The 22,752-nt window shown below is 44.4% G+C and overlaps 2 protein-coding genes across 9 annotated transcripts in view; one reads left to right on the top strand and one right to left on the bottom strand.

The window, feature by feature from the left end:
* The window catches only part of LOC121706723 (transcription factor SOX-13-like), a 25,799-nt gene extending 23,431 nt beyond the window's left edge, over positions 1-2,368 (top strand). For all 8 annotated transcript variants that reach the window (XM_042088696.1, XM_042088699.1, XM_042088698.1 and 5 more), the window contains 2 exons: positions 1,179-1,398; positions 1,991-2,368. In XM_042088696.1, coding sequence (XP_041944630.1) covers positions 1,179-1,398; positions 1,991-2,327 — 557 coding nt within the window. In that variant the 3' untranslated portion in view covers positions 2,328-2,368. The remainder of the gene's footprint in view (positions 1-1,178; positions 1,399-1,990) is intronic.
* Positions 2,369-7,296: 4,928 nt separating this feature from the next.
* Positions 7,297-20,914, bottom strand: etnk2 (ethanolamine kinase 2). Its single transcript, XM_042088702.1, has 8 exons — positions 20,506-20,914; positions 17,038-17,297; positions 16,170-16,310; positions 14,187-14,329; positions 13,973-14,056; positions 13,712-13,872; positions 13,361-13,434; positions 7,297-11,416 (listed from the first exon to the last, which is right to left on the bottom strand). Exons 1-8 carry the CDS (start codon positions 20,650-20,652, stop codon positions 11,344-11,346), a joined length of 1,083 nt encoding a protein of 360 aa, XP_041944636.1. The 5' UTR covers positions 20,653-20,914; the 3' UTR covers positions 7,297-11,343.
* Between the last annotated feature and the right edge of the window lie 1,838 nt (positions 20,915-22,752).

A 22,752-nucleotide genomic window follows, 5' to 3' on the forward strand; every position in this document is an offset into this window, starting at 1 on the left:
CACGGCAGTTAGACAGACAGACAGACACGAACAGGATAAGCGAGCAGATTTATTGATAGGTAGACAGTGTTGGAAAAACAGGTTAGCTTGATTCCACATCAGCCGATAGATACACTTGCACCAAAACAGACACATGCAGAGAAATGCATGCACACACATAAAACCATTCTGTCTGGAAAGCGATTATTGTTATTATTTATTTATTTTTATTTATTTGTTTTTTTCCAGAACATGGAATACATAAATATACATTTATCCACAAGCTCAGTATATATGGGCAGAAACATTTGTAGTCACTTGTCGTGTGTGTGTGTGTGTGTGTGTGTGTGTGTGTGTGTGTCTGTTTGGGGTGTGTCACCTGCTGATCCTGTGGCCCAGGCCAGTGCAGGGCAAGAGCTGCCACCTGCCTCCAGGGCTGCAGGAAAACACCCCTCCTCCTGCACCTCCGCCCACGCCTTCCTCCCTCCTCCTTTTCCTCTGAGAAAACACTCGCATTCCTTTCCATTGTGCTCTGCTTAAAATACTCACGCTACATGCCCAGTCCCCTCTTTCGCCTCCAAATCTGTGTGTGTGTGTGTGTGTGTGTGTGTGTGTGTGTGTGTGTGTGTGTCGTTCTCTGTTGCTCTCAATCTTTTCATTTCAGTTTCTTCCTCTCCCTCTCTCCTTTCTCTCATTCCTTTGATCTTTTTCGTTCCATATAATTTCCACTCTTTCCACCTTTTCCCTGTGTTTCTTGTCACCCTGCACTCTCTCCTTTTTCTCCTTCCCCATATGTATGTCTTACCAGACTGCTGCTACATTAAATTAGATTAGATTTAACTTTATTGTCATTTAGTAGAGTACAGGTACAGAGCCAATGAAATGCAGTTGATATCCAACCAGAAGTGCAAAAGAAGCATTAAATACCAAGCCATGGTTATGGCATGTGGCATGTAACCAGATGCATCTCAGTGTTGTATTTCCCACCTGCCCTCTTCCCCCTCCCATCTCTCTCTCGCTCTCGCTCTCTCTCTCTCTCTCTCTCTCTCTCTCTCTCTCTCTCTCTCTCTCTCTCTCTCTCTCTCTCTCTCTCTCTCTCTCTCTCTCTCTCTCTCTCTCTCTCTCTCTCTCTCTCTCTCTCTCTCTCTCTCTCTCTCTCCCCACACCTCTAACCTCCGTGACTCTGTCTCCCCCTGCAGGAACGCGCTGGAAGTCCATGTCCAACCAGGAGAAGCAGCCGTACTATGAGGAGCAGGCGCGCCTGAGCCGCCAGCACCTGGAGCGCTACCCCGACTACAAGTATAAGCCGCGGCCCAAGCGCACGTGCATAGTGGAGGGCCGGCGGCTGCGCGTGGGCGAGTACAAGGCCATGATGAAGAGCCGGCGGCAGGAGCAGCACCGCACCGCCTTCTCCACCAGGTGCGCAACCCCCACCCACACGCCCACCTCCACCCCCACCTCCATCTCCTCCCACTTCCCTGACCAGCGATGCACCCCACCGGGTGGATCCCTAACCACAAGCAATCTACTTCTGCCATGGGACAACCCTCTGATCTGGGCGACATGCACTCTGAATGAATACAGACGTAAATTAGCCTAAGGATAACTCTGGTACAATGCATCAAATGGAGATGTTTAAATTTGTACCTGGCCTCTGACAAACAAACAAATAAATAAATAAATAGAAAATAATATTTTTAACCTTCCAGTACCGTAGATACAGTATGCCCCCCCTACACACACACACGCGCGCACACACGCGCGCACTCACACACACACACACGCCCATACGCACACGCGCACACGCACACACACACGCGCGCACTCACACACACACACGCCCATACGCACACACGCACATATGGAAGTGTACCAGTATAAGGTCTGTAGTCTTGCATGCTAGACTGGGGGCTGGGGGTCACTGCTAAAGGAGTGTCCACTGTAGCGCTCACTGTTCACTGTGCACATAGCACCCATCCTCTCTTCTCTTCCTCCTCGTCTTTCCCAACAGCCAGCTAGAGCCACAGCTCCACTATCCAGCCGCATCCAACGACGGTCAGTACTCCGGCACGCCCGTCTCCATGGCTTCGCTGCCACTCCACTCGGCCCTGCTGGAGCACTACCTGCCCCCCCGGAGCCTGGAGGCGGTGCAGGCACAGGTGCAGGCGCAGGCCCAGGCACGAGACGTGGGCCTGGCAGACGCGGTGCAGCGGGACAGAGAGAGGGAGAGGGACAGGGACAGGGAGAGGGAGAGGGCCCGAGAGGCCCAGAGACAGCCCTACAGCGAGGGAGACGACAGTGACGCAGGCGAGCGCAGCGAAGGCGAGCTTGTGGTGCTCACTGACTGAAACCGTCTGTGTGTGTGTGTGTGTGTGTGTGTGTGTGTGTTTGTGTGGCCGGGGGGGGGGGGGGTGCAGGGAGGGGGGTTGGGGTCATTTGATGTTAATTCATGTGTGTTTATGTTTGTTTATGTTTATTTGTGCATGTGTGTGTTTTGATGTTTTTTGTAAGGTCTCCTTGAACGAAAAGACTTGTGTAATATGCATTCACGGATACACAGGGGCCCTTAAAGGATTTTGTTTGAGTGGCATTCATAGGGATCAATCATCATCAAGATCAGTCATGGTGAGGGTTATCCAGATGCTATGTTGATGTCCTTGATAGCAGCTGATTGGTCAGTTTCACACGGAACAAGGGCCAGGCCTGTTCTAGGGTCAGTTAATCCTTTGGAGATCTCTCTGCTGTGCTGGTATGCGAAAGAAAACTATAAGCTTCAGTCAGTGAGAAGCTGTTGTAGTAATAAAGTTATATTTATCAGTTATTATCAACACCACTTCCTCAAAAAGGGCACACTTCAACAAGCTCACACTCACACACACACACACACTCACAGACATAACCTCTTCACTCTCAAAATGTGACACAACTGCAGCCAAGGTCATGAAACCTCCAACCATAACCACCATTTCAACCACCCTTCTGGCACTTCTCTCTTCGACTTGCACTGACAGCAAATTTAAAACCAAGATCTCCCAGGTGCAGCTTACACAAGTATCTCAGATAGAGGGGTACACACCGTAGCCAGCCTTGAAGGTTCTCATTATAATAGGTCCAGATTTATCAAATTATCCCCTGTTGAGGCTGGTGTAATATTTTTGTTTGTGCTTCTTTTTTTTCACACTCATGTTTTACAAAATAATGGAATTTGACATTTGTTTTTATAATTTCTGTTATATTAAGCTGTTTTTTTGTGTCTTTGTTTCTTTGTATGCATTGTTTGGAAAGTACAGAGAATTGACTGTGTGTGTTTTTGTGGTAGAATACTACCATCCGTGTGTGAGCCACTTCAGTCTACAAGGCAAAAAGAAGTGAGTCATCTTTCATCCGAGAAATGCTCACCCAAATATAGACAAGCCTCTGGCTCTGGTTTAAGCCTAGCTACGAGCTAAAGTATTTGTAAAGAGTTAGTCTGGGATTAGAGCTGAGAACTGTTGCCTGAGTGTCAGATGGCGGAATGGAGCTCTATGCTTTTCAGTAATGGCTCCTCTGTCTCGGTGCAATTGCCGAACTGCACCTCTGCTGTTTTGAGATCAGTGGGACTCGATCCATCCCGACCTCACAGAGTGTGAGCACATGATCAGAAGCTGATCAGCAAGTTGTCTGACAGGCAAGGGCGAGGCATTTTCACACTTCCTACTGGCATGTCCATGTTGGCTGTATTTGAGAGCTCTTTGCCTTGCGTGGTGCTCTTGTGCTCCATGTGTGCTCAGTGTAGACGCTGAGGCGCTGCAGAATGGCTTGACCACCTGCTGGTTGGCACATTCATGAAACGGCGGATTTTTTTTCTTGCACTGATTTGATTGAGGGGAGTCTGCTGAAATCTAGGGGCGGGGGGGAGGGGGGAGGCGGGTGGGTTCGGTAGACCTCCTGCTCTCCTGCTGTGGGGCGGGGGCTGCACTTGATGTGTTTATGCTATGCGGTGTCTGCGTCAGGCCATCAGCAAAGGGGGGGGGGGGAGAGAGAGAGCGCTCCGGTTAGACCCACCTGTGTGTGTGTGTGTGTGTGTGTTTTGCGTCAGTTAGGTCTTCTCATCTTCCTCGGCCACATTGATTGTCTCTTCACATCCCCCCAAGTTGTGTGTCACATATATAGAATAGTTTCTGTACATGCTGCAGTAAAACTAAAATAACACCTAGGTCAAAATCGTTAGCAGAGTTTAATGTAAAAAAAAAAAGAAGATAAATAACTTTTTTTGATAAAGAGCATCAGAAAATTCAAAATCAGGCATCTGAAGAAAAATGTGCTGGGTTATGTGTTGGCACCTTATAAAGTAGCTGTACTTGTATAGGGAGTTATATGAAGACCTTTTCTTATTTGTAAAATCTGGTAAAGTAAAACCCCCAGTCCTGATCGCTGTTGTAGCACCTGCTGTTGTATATAATAGAACAGACTTTATTTTGTTTATAAAGCTGTAATTTAAAGGTTGTACATTTTTCTGTTATTTTTTCTCTCTCAGAGGTTTGTGGTTTGTTTTTGAAATATTATAATAGTAATAAAAACACCTGATGTGCTCAATTTGCAGTAATATCTCAATTTGTGTCTTTTGTTTGTGTGATATTTGTTTGTGTTTTTTTGGTTGTTGTTTTGCTCTGCTTGAGCCAAGTCTTTCTGATTTTGCTTCCAACTTAATAGATCTATACTTAGGTGTTGGTGATTATATTAATTTTTGTGTTTATTAAATAATTTGAGCTCCTTCTGGAGTTGCAGATCATGTAAGATTACTGAGGAATCATATCATGGCTGTAAGATTTTGTACAACATAAACCACTTTCCCCTCAAACTGTGACAGAAGTTGGGCTTCGATTTAAATTTGCACTAAATTGGATATCCACAAGGGGTCACTATAGTTCTTGATATTGACCCCATCACATGGTGTAGTTCTTGATATTGGCCCCATCACGAGGTGTATTTCAGACAGTGTACCGGACATGAAATTGAAATTGTTTATTCAGATTCACTGTGCATCCTCATCACCCACCGCCCCCACCCATTCATCCAACATAAACCCCACTTCCAAATGGGACCAAACGTGCATAGCGGATGAAATCAGTTCCTGACATTCTATTACATGTACTATGCTGATGCCAATTTGACAGGGATAGACGGTGGCATAAGGTGAGTAAAGGAGCCAAAACTGACTTATCTAGTTACAGTTGTTGCCTATTACTTATGCTTACACACTTTTTACAGAATTTGGCTATTTGGCTACACACAACCAAATAAGAGCACCAAACAACTCACAATAGATGCAACATGAAACATGAAACACTACAATCAAAACTCAACAATCCTTTCTAAAAATGCAATTATTGCAACAAAAAAAGCATAGACACTTATATAAAACACTGCAGTCTTTGTCTTTATTTCAAAATAAAATGTATGCAGTAATCGGCTGACATTTTTGCAACAAAAGTTTTGAAAAAAGAAACATATTTTTTCTTGTGTGTGTGACGGGGGTGGGGGGAGTGCTTATGGACCCTGCCTTCTGTTCATATCTGGCCACAAGTCCTCAGCGACATTACAAGTGACGGGGAAAATATCACCTTGTGTGCCATATCCACCCTTGCCTCTACATGCCACTTCCATTGCTTGCAAGAGGCATACAGGTATGTGGTTGGTGGTTATATACTTTTCATTGGCACACTGAAACCTTTGATAGGTTTTAGAAATGGGGAGTAAAGGGGCAAATACAGAACTGTACATGGGTACTTGATGTATAAGTACACACTTGAATAGGTACACAATAACTTACCTGCAGTCTATTTGTAGTGCTAAGCCTCAGACTGATTGATGTCAGTTTTCTCTGTGTTCAGGTAGGCCTATGTGTGTGGGTATTACCAATTACCAGATGTGGTTACATTTTGAATGGAAGCGTTTTCCCAAAGATAACAGATTTAATTTTTGAACAAAGTGTCCAATGTAAGAAACTGTGTGTAGTGTTTCGCAATAAGTGTGTTGCAGAATTGCAGACAATATGCAAAGCAGAAAATGTGTTTAAGCTAAGGTTACTCAGTGTTTAAAGTATGCTACAAGAAGTTTAGGTATTGAGGCTTCGGCCTAATCATTCATTTTTAGTGTGTAATCAATGGGCAAAAACTGTAAAAATAGCTTAGTCCAGGGTGCAGTAGGTTAAGGTTTGAATATTGTTGTAAACTTTACATGAATGCATAAGAGAAAATGGTATGGCCTTAGTTAACAATAGTTTGTAGCTAGTAGGTAAACACTATAACCTATAGTATAGGTCAACAAAAAAGAGCACTGATCAAGGGAAGGGCTGAGAGAGAAGGCAGTGCAATTTCTCAGAAATAATTACCAATCTGTACATCTTTTTTTTCAATTGGTATTTTATAATTCCATAGTATTCTACAACTTTCACATACAGTGAGGGATGGCTCAAGAGATAATTATTATCAAGTCATTGTTTTCCTGGCAAGTTTCAAATCACTTAACTGAGATCATCTCACCTTGCATTTCCTTTTGTCAGATATTTAACCATTTTGCATATTTTCACTTGTTTGTAACAAGTGATTATTTAGCATGACAGTGTGTGATACTAACATAGTAAAAGATAGGATACTACTGGGGGGGACAATTTGAGCATTTTTGAATATGGGGCAGGGGAGAAGGGGGGCATGTCCCCCTCAAAGTATATTATGATTACGGCTTTGGATACAAGGTAGGCTACCAAAGAGAGGACCATGACAAAAAGAAGTAGCCTCATAACCTTTCTCTATTCACTGACACATCCAGAGGGTCAGACATCCCTGTGTGAGTGGACATAGGATGTTGTGTGAGAGTGTGTGTGGTGCAGGATATCCTCGATAGCAGTCTTCCCCCAGCTGGGGTTTCCGGTTGCTGCCGGCAATGGCAGAGAAGGCGTTAAAAGGAAACTCCATGAGGAAGCCAGGGTGTTTCTGAGGAAGCCAGGGTGTTTCTGAGGAAGCCAGGGTGTTTGAGGAAGCCAGGGTGTTTCTGAGGAAGCCAGGGTGTTTCTGAGGAAGCTGTGTTCAGAGAATCTAAATGGCAGTAAAATGTCGTTTCGGTTCGATCTGGATCTGGGAAGCGGCATAGCAAATCTTTAACAAATCTGTCCCCCTCAGATCTTGACGGCGTGCATCTAGATCAGGGGACTGTATCAGAACATAAAGTAGGCAAGTATATTTTGCCATGCTAATAACGGATGCCCCATTTGACACCAAAGAGGTTCTCCCAAAAAATGCTCTTCAAGAAAATGAAAGACCACTGGATTGGTTCAGATGATTTTAATGTAAATATTTATTGACACGTTAAGTTACTCACCCAAGCACTTGAAGTGAGAAGGGTTATCAGTCACATTTTCACAGTTTATTACAGTATATACAACTTTCTCCCAGCACCCTCTCCTCTTTCTCCACGGGCTTTGTGAACTGAAGGCCTGTTTGAATGACTGACTGACTGACTGAGGAGAGCTTGGACACTGCTATACCCTGATCAGCTGCTTAGGAGATAAACAGTGCCCTCTAATGGTAACACGCTGGCACTACACCTCAGTCACTGCATCCTACTCTGACTCTTAAGTGGATTTCATGCCTGATTCAAACCGTGGTTTTATTTATTTTTTTCCAAGGAAGAAAAAAAAAAAAGAAAAAGGAAAAATCACATAACGAGACACACACACACACACATACACATTTACAAAAAAGTCTGGCTGAGAAAAGCAAGTAATCAATCCACTTTTGTTTTTCAAGTCAGAACAGTACATTCACTACAGGGAAATGCAACTGTAGTCAGGAAGGAAGCCATTATGGGTTAGCATCACTTCTCAAATCAAAATTAGTTTTCACTGATAAGCACTGCAAACATGTCATGTTAATCTAGTTCTCAAGTAACAAGACTGAAATGTCATGGATTAAATAGCAATAATAAATATCCCCATAATTCAAGTGCCTTCAGATAAATATTAAATATCAAAATAGGTACATATCAAAGCATCTTTTTAATAGAATGATTTTGATATCTACTCCATCACTCATGAACAGGTGCTCAACCTCCAGGGAACGACATGCTTAACGTCAGTGTACCAAAGTTTAGACAAAGTCCCTGCTCCTCATATGCACCGTCATACTCAGACTCCTGAGCGGTTTCATTTAAAAGGTAGCCTATTACAAAGAAACCTAATGCACATATATAAGGCATATCTGATGTTTGTTTGCTTTTTATAAGCAACAACAGGATTCATTGAGAGTTCTGTGGAAGTTCCTGTCAACTGGCCTTTGAAGGAATTCTGACATATAGGACTGATGTATATGGTCAGAGCTGTATATGAAGCAGTTATGTAGTGTATTTTTCCCCTTAATCAATGTACATCTGTTAGTGTAAGTTCTGGAAAGGTTGAGTACAGAAACAGCCTACAAAACAGCTGCTTGCTGACTGAGCTGCTTTAAGTGAACTGTAGCGTACAAGACAAACTAATAGCCTTTAGGATTCATTTTCTTATCCCACCTTAACCAGATAACCATGACTGTCGGATTAAAGCTATCCATACATCAACAATCTCCTTCATGTATTCTTCAGGAAAGTCTAAGGAGCTTGAGGGGTTTGGGACTCTGGAAAGCCAAGGGCATAGCTGCATCCTGGTGGGATTTTCCTCATCCACCAGGGTTGTGCACAAATCAAATTGCAATTCGGCTTCCTGTTTGCTACCTCAATTGAAATGCAAGAGAAATTCAAGAATTTAATTGGAATTTAAGAGCCAGTTTCAATTCAATTCTGGAATTTTGCACAAGCCTGTCGTCCACACAAGGAGTGAACAGGTGAATGGACGTGGCAAGAGTTCATGGTTACGTGCCTCGGGAGTGACTCACGGAAAGGCAGCATGGGAGCCTCTAAATTATTCAGGCCATAGCTAGAGAGCCACGTCTCCTCTGCTATAAACACCTGCAGCTTGGACTGCTAAATAATTCACCTGCCGTCATGAAGCTTTCACAGACAGCTAGCAGTAATCCAACCAGAGTATATGCCACCAGGCTGACTCGGTCAGACCATGAACAGCAAGCATTTACAGTAGTGTAGGTCTTGGCCTGCATTCATAGAATTGTGCGTTGGATGATGGTGGCCACTGGTGGAACCAGAGCTGGTATGATGTCTCTGTCTTTATGAAATGCCATTGATACTTGGAGGACAGCTTCTTCTGTGATTGGAAGTCTATCTACAAACCTGCATTTTGTCAATTTGCCCATCTGCACACATGCATTTTGTTTTCGTCTTAACTTCCACACATACATTTTTTTTAAGGAATTTCAAACAGGAAAATGTGACAAATAAACAACCATAATCAGACAGAATTCTACACAATCTGTATGACTGGCAGAGATGCTAAAATGAGGTCTCTGTAGAGGAGTGTGGTGTGGGTGGGCGTCGCCAGTGAGGTACCTCCGCAAACACAAAACCTATTCAGTCAGATAAATACAAGGACTGATAAGCCAGAGTGACGTATAAAGGGAAACACATGAGACTATATTCAAACTGGCCTGTGAAAGGGCTAGTGAGCTACTTGTCATAGATTCATCTTAAGAGGACACTTCAACCTGGGTTCCATGTTGATTTTATGGCCATGTGTCGTCAAACATTTGCAGCCACAAATGAATAGTGTGTCCCAAGTGCTTGCCTTTGTGGTGCACCATGTTGTGCAATTATATTATGGTACATTCGTACACAGTCCAAGCTGAACAGTTACGTAATCTTTTCAGGCACGATGAGTGACAAATTAATGGGTATGTCAAATGTTTGCATGTGTTTGTATGTTCTAATCCTGTCAAAACTGGACTGCAGTTTGGATTGTGGAAGCTACCATTTCATTCAACGGAGCTGTTCCTACACACACCTGTAGTCAAGCACTGCTTGTTCTCAGAAAACACCAATTCATCTCTACAGTAGTCATACAATCTAAAGCTGGGGCCGCTGTTTCATTTTCAAGCTGGAGCCTCATACACTCATTCAGGTATCTGTTACACAAGGATGGTTGCATAACCGTTTGGCTCTGTTTTGTTTTTTCTTTTTTTGAAACAAGATCGCTGGAGAGGGATCTCAGTGGGCAACAGATTCTGACCGGCACCAGTCCAAACCGTGGGAACCCAGGGAACGGAGGAGAGACCATGAGAGGAAGGACGGCAGAGGGGAGGAAGGAGGGGTGGAGGGCAGGAGGAGGAGGAGGAGGTGGTGGAGGTGGTTATGCTCCATGGCCCCCGGCGTGATGAGTGGAAAGTTAAACACAGCCTCGCTGGGCGATAACCATAAAAGCCAAAGATGTGGAAGCAGTGTCTCCTGTTGGAGGTCAAGAGAGAGAGAGAGAGAGAGAGAGAATGTCCTCACTGCCCACTGGTCAGGGAATGTTCTAGAAGAGCAGCGAGACAAGCTAAAGAGATGGTATCCGCAACTGACAACCGAGTTGCGGTAATAACCATGCTCTGGATCAAAACTGAGAATGCAAACTTTTGTTCTGCATTCAAGAGCACCATACCTAGAATTAAATAAGACATGAAATTGTCCATAAATGAACTGTTAAGATATAAAAAAAGCAACAAAAATATATATTGGAGGAGAGCAAGCAAGCGATAAGTTCTTTTTTTTTTTTTTCAAAGTTAATATGCCTTCTAACTCCACCAGAGTTTGTGGGTTGCTGAGAGCGCCCACCAGTTGCTTGAGGGACACGTGCTCCACCGCACAGAGTTACCACACCGGCCAACTCATCTCACCACTGCAAAAGTGCCACGGCACACGGCTCCTGACCGCTGAGGACACCACTGCTCAGGAGCCCGAAGGCTCACACACACACACACACACACACACACACACACACAGCGGTCCAGGGGTGTGTTCGTGAGTATGACTGGGCTTAGTCACCAGTTTCATAAATAAATAATTAGAAATGGTCCACTTATTACAACACACATGCGTTACCCACTCGTACACATACACATTACGCTCGCGCGCACACACAGAGCACACACACTCTTGTCAAACTAGGTCCGGTTCTGGATCCATCAGAACATGGGGAGTATAGGGAAACTTGCGACGATAAGGAAAGGTTCTGAAGGAAGCGATAGAAAGTAAAAAGGACAAAAAGGAAAGGAATTGCATTTGACATGTGACAAGATGCTGAGCTGGAGGATGGAGCAGGAGATGCACCGTCAACCAGACCATTCCACTTTTGCTTAACCCCATCCCATCCCACACCAACCCACCCCCAGAAGCATCCTACGGCCTGGCTACTTGGTGTCCGCTCTGGAGCCAGACCCTCCTCCTCCTGTGGCCCTGGCCGAGCTCTCACTCGGGGACGGTCAGGGCCATGAGGGCTGGCTTGGTCTTGAAGTACTGATTGAAACGGAGCACAGCGTACCTGTCACAAACACACAGGAAGATGGAGAAGAAGAAAAGAGCAGGTTTAAATTGGAGTCTTGTTCTTTAGGCTCAGTTTTAGATCACTCTCTGGTTGCTGACTAAAGGCCCGTACACACCAGATACGATACGAAATAACAGTGCGAAAAATTTTGTGTGCGAAATTTTCGCATTTTCATTAGTGCACCCATACACCCACCCCATTACACAACACACACGAAACCAGATTCTATAACGCTAGGCGGGAAGGGACATGATTAACGTGGGCAGTAGTTCAAGGAGGATACGCTTTTATAGAGTTAAGCATTCTTCCTTGAGAAAAATTTGAACTCCCGAGTCCGGGTAAATAGACGGACACAGAGAGGCTGAGCTCAACGTTGTGCTCTGCCCCACATTGAGCCCAGCCCCGATCTGCAAGCTGCAGCCAGGGGTACTTGCCCGCATACATGACTCGAGGTATGCCATTTGGGCGGACTGGTGTAGCCTAACAAGTTGTAGGGTAGGCAAGGCCTTATTTAAAATGTTACATGCCAAAATGCTATACGCCAACACGCTAATAAACGGCCATAGCCTAGATCATGTACATCTCACGAAACATTTCACACGCATACATAGGCTACGTCAAAATGTATCTGCTAAGGAGCGGAGGCACAGAGACAGCCTGTAGAAATGAGCATGGGATAAAATCGCACTTCTGCAAAATTACGATAGTGGTAACCCTGGACATAATGCTGTTGTCAGCAGCATAGCCCATCATGACCTTGTTTACAAGCTAGCAAAACGGTTAGCATAAGTTCGGCTGACAATATGGATGTTACAAGGTAAGAAACACGATTTAAAACGAGATTCTTGTTTCTCACTTCTCTTTCCGGGACGGTAGTCTCAATGTTACAAGGTTGGTTTTCCGCCTGGGGATGCTAGGGGCAGCGGGAAAAGTCACCATTTTCACCGGAACAGGTCATTTAACCATCCAAATGATTTTTAAACGGGTTTATTACGTTGAAATAGTTGCCAAGTTCCCCTTTAAGGTATAACCGTAATTTGATTAGCTGGTGCCGTCTGTTGTTCGTTTGTTCGTAATTGGATTGGCTGGTGCCGTCCGTTGGTGCAGCAACAGCTGAACTTCTCAGCGCGAGCGACGGGAGCAACGCGATGCAACGGACCCACAATTCAGTTCGGCAACGGATGGCGTAAGCCCATGTAAAGTGGACGGGATGCGTCTCCAGCACTGCAACGCACGCAACTGTGTGAGCCTTAACACTTTCAAGCCTGTGTCTGACAAAGATTTGGGGTGTCAAATATACGGCAGACCGTGCCGGGGGAAAATATTTTAGGGCATCATTGCGACCAATATACTGCCAGCAGGCCCCTTCAGGCTTATCAAGGGTCCAGGGGCAACATGAGCAGTATGATGAACCCCCCCAAAGGTTTCATCAGGTGCAGAGCCTAAGAGGAGAACACCACCACCACCTGGCTGATGTCACCGCGAGAAGAGAGCGCTATTCTGTTGCAGCCACACAAAAGCTCGTCTGAGGCTTCTCTTGTTGTCCAAGGCCTTGCTGAAAAACTGTGACAGCGGCCAATACAAACTGTTCTGGTGCAGAGCTATCTCCAATACATTCAGCAGAGATCATGTTTCTACCATCAGCGTCCTTATAACAGACTCTGTTGACAACATTTCTACAAAGCAAAGGGGCCTTCAACTACCTTCAGCTCTCACAGGGGAAACTGAGGTGCATCTCCACTCAAGTTGCAACAAGACTCAAACTAGTTAGAGGTGTCAGCGTAGCACACCAACAGGGACTGTTCCTAAGAGCGACGGGTCCTTTGTTGTTGCAATGGAAATGATGGGGGTGGTTTAAGGTTTAGGGTTTTAAGTGAGCACAGATGTGCCCCATGTGGAGAGGACAGTAGGGTGGTGTGAAGCTCATATTGATTGACTCACCCGAGGAAGTCGAAGTCGATGGAGGAGTATTTGGCCTGGATAAGTGCCCAGAAACCCCAGAAGAAATGCGAGGCCTAGCAAGGAGAGAGAGAATGCATCAGGTTACCCCTGAATCTGTGCACACACATATACACGCACACAGACACACACAACACAGCTCAAGCCACTATTTTGTGCTGACTGAAGATATACACCTTTAAAACTGACCGCATGTTACAAGTGTTGATTAGGAACATAAATTGCAACATTTTGCTAACTTAGTAGCATGTATGAATACTCTTAGCACTATGTAGCTGCTCATCTTTGATTGCATTCCCATGTCCTCTGCCTGTTTCCCTGCGGTGGGCTCACCAGGGCAAACTTGTTGACTTGCACGTAGAGAGTCTCCAGCTCCTGCTGACTGACTTCCTCTCCTTTCTTGGTGTACAGTTTGTAGTTCTGCAAGTACGTGTGGAGCCATTCCAACTGCATGTCCCGACTGGGGTACAGGCCGAAATCTGGCTCACTCATGCCTGCCATCACACACACACACAGTCACTGAAACATCCATTTTTCATCAAATTTTGACATCTACATGACAAAAGTAACCAAGGACATGTTTTGGTTTCTTACCAGCAAATTCATTGAAGTGGTTCCCAATGTCAAAAGCCTGGTAATTATAACTAGAATATTCATAATCTATGAACCGGACATGGCCTAAGGAAAGAGAAAAACAATCTCGATTTAAATGGGTCACAGCCTAGAAATATTGTTCTGCTTCTTCTTTGGGCTTAGGATAACAACACAAGCTCAAGTCCGACTTGACAGCAGTTCATGGAGTTCCTACCTTCTTTGTCGTTGTGGATGATGTTTTTGCAGAGCAGGTCATTGTGGCACAGCACAACAGGAGAACCCAGCTGAGAGAGGTGCTCCTTCATCCAGGTCATTTCCTGTTCCAGTATTTCCTGGCTGGGAACTTCCTGTTGGATTCTGGGAACATAAACCATTGGTAATATTAACAGGTCTTCTTTAATGTCTTCACAGAGACCATGTCCATTTCCCTGCCTGCTGATCTCCAGTAACCCCCAAGAGCCCTAAATGCCCTACAGGTTTTTACTTTTCAGTACAACAGTACAAAAGACCATGACTCACACCATTTTATGTACCTTCCAATAATCTATTTTGCAATCATTTCATAAACACTCTATTAATATGGTATATTTTAAAAGTATTACCATGAAGGACAAATGACATGGCTAAAACGCTACCGAATACACCTGTTAACTGCTTCATCAGCTTCAAAAATCAAATTCATGAGCATCCCACCTGACAGTATAAGGACCTAGAATTGTCTGTCAGTACTGAGGTTTGCTCTTGTGCTTTGAACTGTGTTTGTACTCATTTGACATGAGCTGTGTGCATCCGTTCATTGACATGGTCTTATCTCATCTCTCACATCCTACTTTTACAACCAGTTATTAAGATGGGCAAGTCTCACACATGCAAAGAGGGAAATGTTTTGTATTTTAAAAACCTTATGGGAGAGACACCCGTGTCTCAGCCAATCAAATGTCTGCTGAGTAGGGAGGCACGGTCTGACTTCAAACATGAGACAAGACACATGGGAGAGGTTTCCAATTAGCTGAAAGGGAGCAAAGAGGTTTATTCCCATGACCCAACTCAGCCAATCAAGGCTCTACGCTGGTGACCACTCTCTGGATACAAGTGGCTTACCGGTTAATCTCGGTAACTGGAGAGCCCATACGGTACACCTGCTGGCCTACTGGCCTGCAGGGAAGCAACCAGCTGCTCAGCAAGACTGAGTGGGAAAGTGGGACAAACAACTGCCCAGGCAACTGGCTCTGTCAACATTCTCGAAATAAAACATTCTCTGATATAAAGAAAAGCAAGGCCACAGCAGCCAAGCCTGAGCCCAAGCATGAGCATGATGGTCCAAAACCCCCTTTTATGATCAGCCCTTTCAAAGGGAATAGTATCCCAAATAGTATATATATATCGACTAATTATGGAAATTAAGGGGGTTTGTTTTCAAATTAATTTATCGACTAATCATGGAAATGAAGGGAGTTCGTTTTCAAATGAACGGTTCTTCATGAGCAGAAAGGGGTTAAAGAGACACACAAAAAAACAATAGGACAAATGTAAGTATACTTATGGAGATATGGTTTTCAAGTGAAGGCCATTTGAGAATCTGAGCTGATTCTGGGTGTCTATGAGCTGATGAGATAATGGGTTGCGTGGGTACATAGCCTTGCAGATAGGTGGCAGAATGCAAACATCTGCCAACTGTCCAATGGAGGCCTCCAGCACTTCCTTGTCCCGCCGTCGTTATGGCCAAGCTTATGTAAAACCCTTATTACAAGCTCTTGATCCAGTGGTGACTACCGGTATGATTATTTCCACTCAGCAGAGCATAAATAATCCAGGATATTGGGGTTGAAAAAAAAAGAAAAAAAAAAAAAGTCCTTCACTTTTTCCATTCATAAACACAGGATGACATTTTAGTTCAGACATTTCAGGTCTCCCTTGGAGAAGCAACACATTCTCGTTCTCATTAGTTTATCAACAATAAAGCCCTTTGTCTGCAAACATTGGCTTGACTTACAATTACTTTTCAAACTGTCTGAGCCTTTGAAGATGTTTCGGCTATTTATTTAAACTATTTTAAACTGCTGACTGTCTCAACTACCTTTATTTTTCTTGACTTAGACTGCATCATGCCCTAGGGAGATTTTGTGGCTAATCTTAACTGCATAGTTTGGTTTGATCTTGACATTATGTACAATAGAAGGAATATCCCTGAGTTTACCTGCTGTTGGAGGCCTCTGCGGTGAATTCTGTGGCAACTAGGGAGAAGTACTTGCGCATCTTGATCCACAGGTTGGGTTTAGGGATGCAGCCGTTGTGTGCATGGATAGCGTGGATGCGTGCCATCTCTCTGGCTATGAGTCTAGTCAGTGTACAGAAAATAACCACATTAACCAAAAGGGAAGATTGGACATACCAGTCTCTCCACAATGTCAAAATGCAACATACAAGTCACATGTTTGACTCTTAATGAGTTAACTTGGTCAATGACTTTCTCTGTCTATCATGTATTGAAATGATGGCAACACTTTATATCACTGTACAAATGTTATTTATTTATTTTACTTTTTTCAGAAGAAATAAGCACTTTGAAAGAGTACTGTAACAAGCATTTCCTATCTCCAAGTACACAAAATGCCATTATGTACGTATGTACGTACGTACAACATAAGTACATGGTATTGCACTTTGTTACACTGTACTCCATTGTGCAGACACAGTGTAACAGGAGAACTGTAATATAGTGCTACCCAAGTCTCTGTTCCAATACTGGATGCTAGGTCTCATCTCTTACAGCTACCACCTGTAGCATTTGCTTAGTGGGTTTTATGGTATGTGCTGTGTGCACTTATCCACTGAGTAAGCAGGTGAAGCGTGCTTTATCACTGAAACCTCTTCTCCCTGCTCGGCCCTGCTGAGTGAATCTGAAATTTTATGGGCAGCCGTGGCCCACTGGTTAGCACTCTGGACTTGTAACCGGAGGGTTGCCGGTTCGAGCCCCGACCAGTGGGCCGTGGCTGAAGTGCCCTTGAGCAAGGCATCTGGAGAGGGCGATGAGGACTTAGCTCTATGTGAAGCGCCAGCTTTACCTCCGCAGTACGGGGTCCCGGACGTCCTGCGTCCCCAGTGCGTCGCCCTGCATGAACTCGTAGCAGATGCCGTTCTGGAAGGAGCAGTAGAGGCGCGGGGCGCAGCCGTTGGCGTGGAGGACCTGGAAGCTGCGCAGCTCGTTGTCCCGGTCCACGATCAGTTCTGTGCGGTTGCCATAGACGCGCACCAGCACTACGTCCTCTGGGTCGGCCTCGGTGTAGCAGCCCACGAGCTTGTTGGTCGTGCCATCGGTGAAGAGCTAGAGCATACACAGTGAAATGGGAGTTAAGGCTACGGGAGATCATCATGGCCATGACCAGCGCAATGATATAAGACTACAATCCGAGGTGAATGCACTGGAATTATTGCTGTTTGATAAACAAAGCATTAGACGGATGGCGTTGTCTGAGAAGCATAAAGATAAAAGGTTTCTGCCTCAAGATCACCAGACAATAGACAATATGATGGACTGCTCACCGGAGCGCTGATACTGCTGAATCATTAAGTCTCATCATTAAGAGGATTGATTATTCATCAGTATATTGCTGCTGGACTTTGGACAGTGTGGAAAACTGTGACAACATTCAAGCGAGATCTTATCACTCAAAAGGCTGACCGCCAATGATTAAGCAGGCCCAACATTCAACCCCAACTGTGTGGTCAATAGTAGCCTATGAGGCGGTTCACATGAGTCACATGAATTTCATGAATTAGAGAGACCTAGGCGCTACTCCATTCAGCTGTGGCTGGGCCAGTGCTCAGGAGCTGGACACAATGTGCATGACCCACCGCCCACCTAGCATGCATGCATTACTCGCATTCCTGGAATGGTTTCATGGCGAGATGGCACCAAAGGGCATATTCAGGGCCAAAACACTGCTGGATTACAACTCAGAGGCCTAGCCTATAGGCCTATATGGTGGGCGGGGGTAGCGTAGTGGCTAAAGAGCTGGGCTAGCATGCCTAGTAGGCAGAAGAGTTGTGGGTTCCATTGCTGGCTGCCATCGTTGAGCCCTTGAGCAAGGGACTTAATCCTGAGTTGCTCTGTTGAGACTGGGCCTTGTAATAATTGACATTGTCTTTAACAATTGATATATAGTCGATGTATAATATAGGCTATATTATGTCGCCTAGGTCTAATTCTTCTCTGAAAGGACACTGATTCTAACGTCACCTGATGACAGCGCTAAACATTAATTTGACCAGATTGATTTAAGATGTGTATCTTAAGCCTGCTTTAGATGAAACTCTCACTAAGAGCTTAAACAAGCCTTTACTCAAAGGCCACCGTTGCTTGGCAGAGTTAACCAAATCAACCCATACAGAGGCCTCTTCATTTACTTCTTTAAAGTACAATAATTTCCTCACACCACACAGACAGAAAATCACATGTCTTATCAGAGACTTTCTAATGAGGAGACACTGCACTCAAAAAATCCTGTGGTGTGATGTAAATACATTGAGTCAATCATATGGTGTGTTGTGACGACATCGTGCATCATGTGTTGTGAACTCGCCGCTGGTGACGTGAAGCCTTGCGCACGCGCATTTCTGCCGAACAGGATGCACTTGGCGGCCATATTGCAATGCTTTTTGGGCACTCGGAGTGCCCAAAAAGCATTGCAATATGGCCGCCAAGTGGAGGGACTTGACTAAAAGGAATTTGGTCTTATCTTAATCTTTATACAGGACCAACCGATCCCAGTGTTTTGGAACATCACCACTGGCCTGGGGGGTATTCCAAGTACGTGGTTTAGTGACAAACCTGGGTAAGTTTACTCAGAGTAAGGGGTAAACCTTCTAATAGAAGAGCTGCATGGCTTAATTCTCCTTACAAAACAATGCCATAGGGCTGTTGTTGTAGGAGGTTTACTCTGAGTTAACTTGCCCAGGTTTGTCACTAAACCACGTACTTGGAATATCCCCCTGGAAAGAAACAATCCCAAACACATAGGCCTTGGCTATGGCATAGGTTACTACTGTAAATAGCCTTTCTGCTCCTAAGTGCTGTGTACAGGTGGCTCAGGTGGTTTGAGTAAACAACTCCTCTGCCCTCCCCCCACCCCACTTAATTTAGCAGTCTGGAATGTGGTGGTCCTCAGTCGGACAGTAATCTGACCCATTAATTTAGTCACTGATCACTGATCCCTGTCTATGTGGGCAAACACGTGAGGCTTGGGAGCCTATTCGCGCGATGACACTGCTGTGCTCCGTGTCTAAACCCACAGCACAATACCAGCAATGCATACAGACTGGTTGTAAACATGTCCAACGCTGCCAAACACAAGGGGGGGAGGAGGGGGAATCAGGGGTCCCCAGACACCAGCCGAGCCACGTGTCACCGTTGGTGGTAAACATCACTGCTGAGCACCAAAGCACCCAAACAATACACTCCACTATGGTAACCCTGCCCACACCCCCACCCACCTACTTACACACACACGGGCCCATCCCAAGTCTAAACCTATCCCCAGTTTTCTAAGGCCCATTTGGTTCAGCTGTTTTTTTTTTTTTTTTTTTTACATTTTCACACTCCATCCATCTTTAGGCCTATATAACACCTTTCGTACATAATTTTAGAAGGATGCACAAGCCTGTTCTTCAGTTCAGGGATTGTTTGTCCAAGAGGCACATGGGAGGGCACCCTTGTCACAAGAGAAAGCAACACACCTGCTTGGTTCTAAAGTTTCCAATATGTTCAACCTTAGTCTACCTTTGAAGGGCTACTTTAGCATACAGTAAAATGGGCAAACCTTGCTCTTGTTAGTCATGTTTAGCCTGTTTGACTCCGAACTTGAGGAACTAAGGTTATTTACCAATAAATCAATATGCATCAATACAAATAAAGTAATATTAATAACCAACTTTAACCTAGCATCGTCTGACCGTGCATCCCATCTTTCTCCCGACCTGTTTATTATGGATCATATATCTAACATTGCAAATACAACTTAAGTCTGCCAAGAGATTTGTCATTAAAAACATTCTGGGTAACTATGGCAAGGAACTGACTTTCGCACGGACCTTTTCAATGGTAACGTTAACGTTAAATGACAATCGTTGTCTTGTGTAGTAACTTCAGTTGCACACTGCTGGCGTCTCTGTTCCAGACGGTGATGAAGGGTGTAACGTTATCCCGGACTAGCTGAACTGTCTTCCAGCTAACAAATAGGCTGCTAGCTTCCTTAAATGATGACGAAGACAAGTCTTACACACCCAGGGATACCGGCGGCTAACACAAGAAAACCTCTCACTGAACACTACGCTCGTGCAATTCACCGGGTCGAGCAGTTTCCAAACGTAGTGGACTGGCAGGCGCTGTGCGCTAGACTGCATGTCAATGTGAACTGGTTAATAAAAAATAACATCCATCGACACAGGCAGACTTAATTTGGAACACAACTTAGCTATCAAGCTAACATCTGTTAGCCGCTAACCAATAACGTTATAGAAAACGTCAAACTTACCTTGGTCTTTACGAGCTTTATGTCCCATGCTGGTCGCAGCTCTTTTATCAACTTCATGGCCCCACCGACAACATTATGTTCGTCGACTAATATTGGAAATTTTCTTATTGCCGGTGAGCCAACAGGCACGTGTATTTCCGTCTCCATGATATGCTCAGCTAGTGAACTAATTTCTACGTTACCTCTCTGAATGACAGATCAGTCAGTTTGGCGATATGGAAACTTCAACTGCCCACAATCAAAATACAAACGATGTATTATCAATTTTACTGATAGCTGAGGAGCCACGCGTAACGCTGTATTCTGAAGGGTCTGGTACAAATCAGGGGATTAACCAATGTGCAGTGAGCTAACACTACTCAACTCACTCACGGATGCTGCTGTGGGCACTATGTAGCTGCTGCTTCCATCCTAGGCACCGCCCTCGCAGAATCATCCGATTGCTCGCGGTGTGGTGGGTAGGCTGGAAGTTATGGCAACGGGAACACGCCTACTTTCTACAAGACTGGAGCTGAAGGATGTTGCATTTTAAGGATAAAAATGAGTAGCATCTCTAACAGCTCTAACCAGAGATAGCCTGCCTTAGGCTACATGAATAATTAAAAAAAAAAAAAAACTACTTTGATCAAAGATGAGGTGTTTAACATAGGATGAGGGTTAGGATTCATAAAATCATCTATAGGCCTATTCATGGGTTTCATCAGGTCCCTTTTCCACAGGTGTATTAATCAAGTACCATGCAGTCTGCATTGATAATTAAGGTGCTTGATTTTATACACCTGTGGAAAGGGACCTGATGAAACCCATAGGCCTAATGGCATACAGGGGACCATGAGGCACAGTGTTTGTCATTAATTGCCTAGACTGTGGCGTCCTGCGTAAATAAATGAACAAAATAATAAGTTAATTTGTTCTCAGATTGCATTAGATTGATGCATTTAACTATAGGCTACACATAGGCTATAGGGCTATTACGATTTCAGGGGATCCCACAAATTAGCTACTACTACATCAATTCAGCATGGCATGGAGGCAATCAGCCTGTGGCACTACTGAGGTATTATAGAAGAGGTTGCTTTAATCGTGTAAAGTCATCATGTTCATTTTCCTCTTGACAATACCCCATAGATTATGGGGTTCAGGTCAGTTGGCTGGCCAATCCAGCACAGTACCATAGTCAGCAAACCAGTTTTGGCACTGTGCACAGGAGCCAAGTCTTGCTGGAAAAAGAAATCAGCATCTCCATAAAGCTTGTCAGCAAATGGAAACATGAAGTACTCTAGAATCTCCTGGTAGATGGCTTTTTTGAATCTGGACTTGATACAACACAGTATCAACACCAGCATGGCATGGCACCCCAAATCATCACTGACTGGAAACTCCACAGTGGACTTCAAGCAACTTGGATTTTGTGCCTCTCCAATCTTCTTCCAGACTCTGGGGCCTTGTTTTCTTAATGAAATGCAAAAATGTGTTTTCATCTGAAAAGAAGACTTTGGATCACTGAGCAAAAGTCCAGTTCTTTCTCTCCTTAGCCCAGGTAAGATGCATCTGATGGTGTCACTGGTTCAGGAGGGGCATGACACTAGGTATGAGACACGTGTAGCCCATTTAGACATATCTGTGCGTGTTGGCTCTCGATGCACTGGAGTAAGGGAAAATGGAGTGAAGTGGGTGTTCTCAAATTTCAAAATCAAAATGATGCTTACTGTTCCTGTCAAAAATGACCTATTTACACATTCTCTGTACCATAAATATGGCATTTTTCATCAGATTGTCTCAAGACCTTGATATCCTTCACAAAAGGCATTTGAACACATGAAATTCGTTGTGACTAATTTCTTTGAATTTTGAGTGATTTATTCAACTCGGTCACACTTTTTTTGTCATAGGAAATGAATGGGAAAGAGTATAATTTTCATCAAGGAGATGAAAGACATCTCCATACACGCACTTGTAAGTAAACTGGCAAATGTATTGTCTGCATTTGTTAGAAACAGTTATAAATATGTAATAGGCTACTTTACTTTTTAATTATGGCATATGTCTGTTTCTTTCCACACTTGCAACTGCCTGTACACTTTATGTGTGCCTCCTAATTTATTATTTCATTCATCTTTCTTTTTACTTTTAATCCTGCCTGCCTCCCTTTTTTACCCTACAATGTTCAGTGTTTTGAGTACTTGATAAAGTGCTCTACAAAGAAAATGCAGAGTGCAGGTTTTGTACTGGGGTTTGAGGGCAGGT

This window comes from Alosa sapidissima, chromosome 4 (assembly GCF_018492685.1).
Source record: "Alosa sapidissima isolate fAloSap1 chromosome 4, fAloSap1.pri, whole genome shotgun sequence".
NCBI lineage: Eukaryota > Metazoa > Chordata > Actinopteri > Clupeiformes > Clupeidae > Alosa > Alosa sapidissima.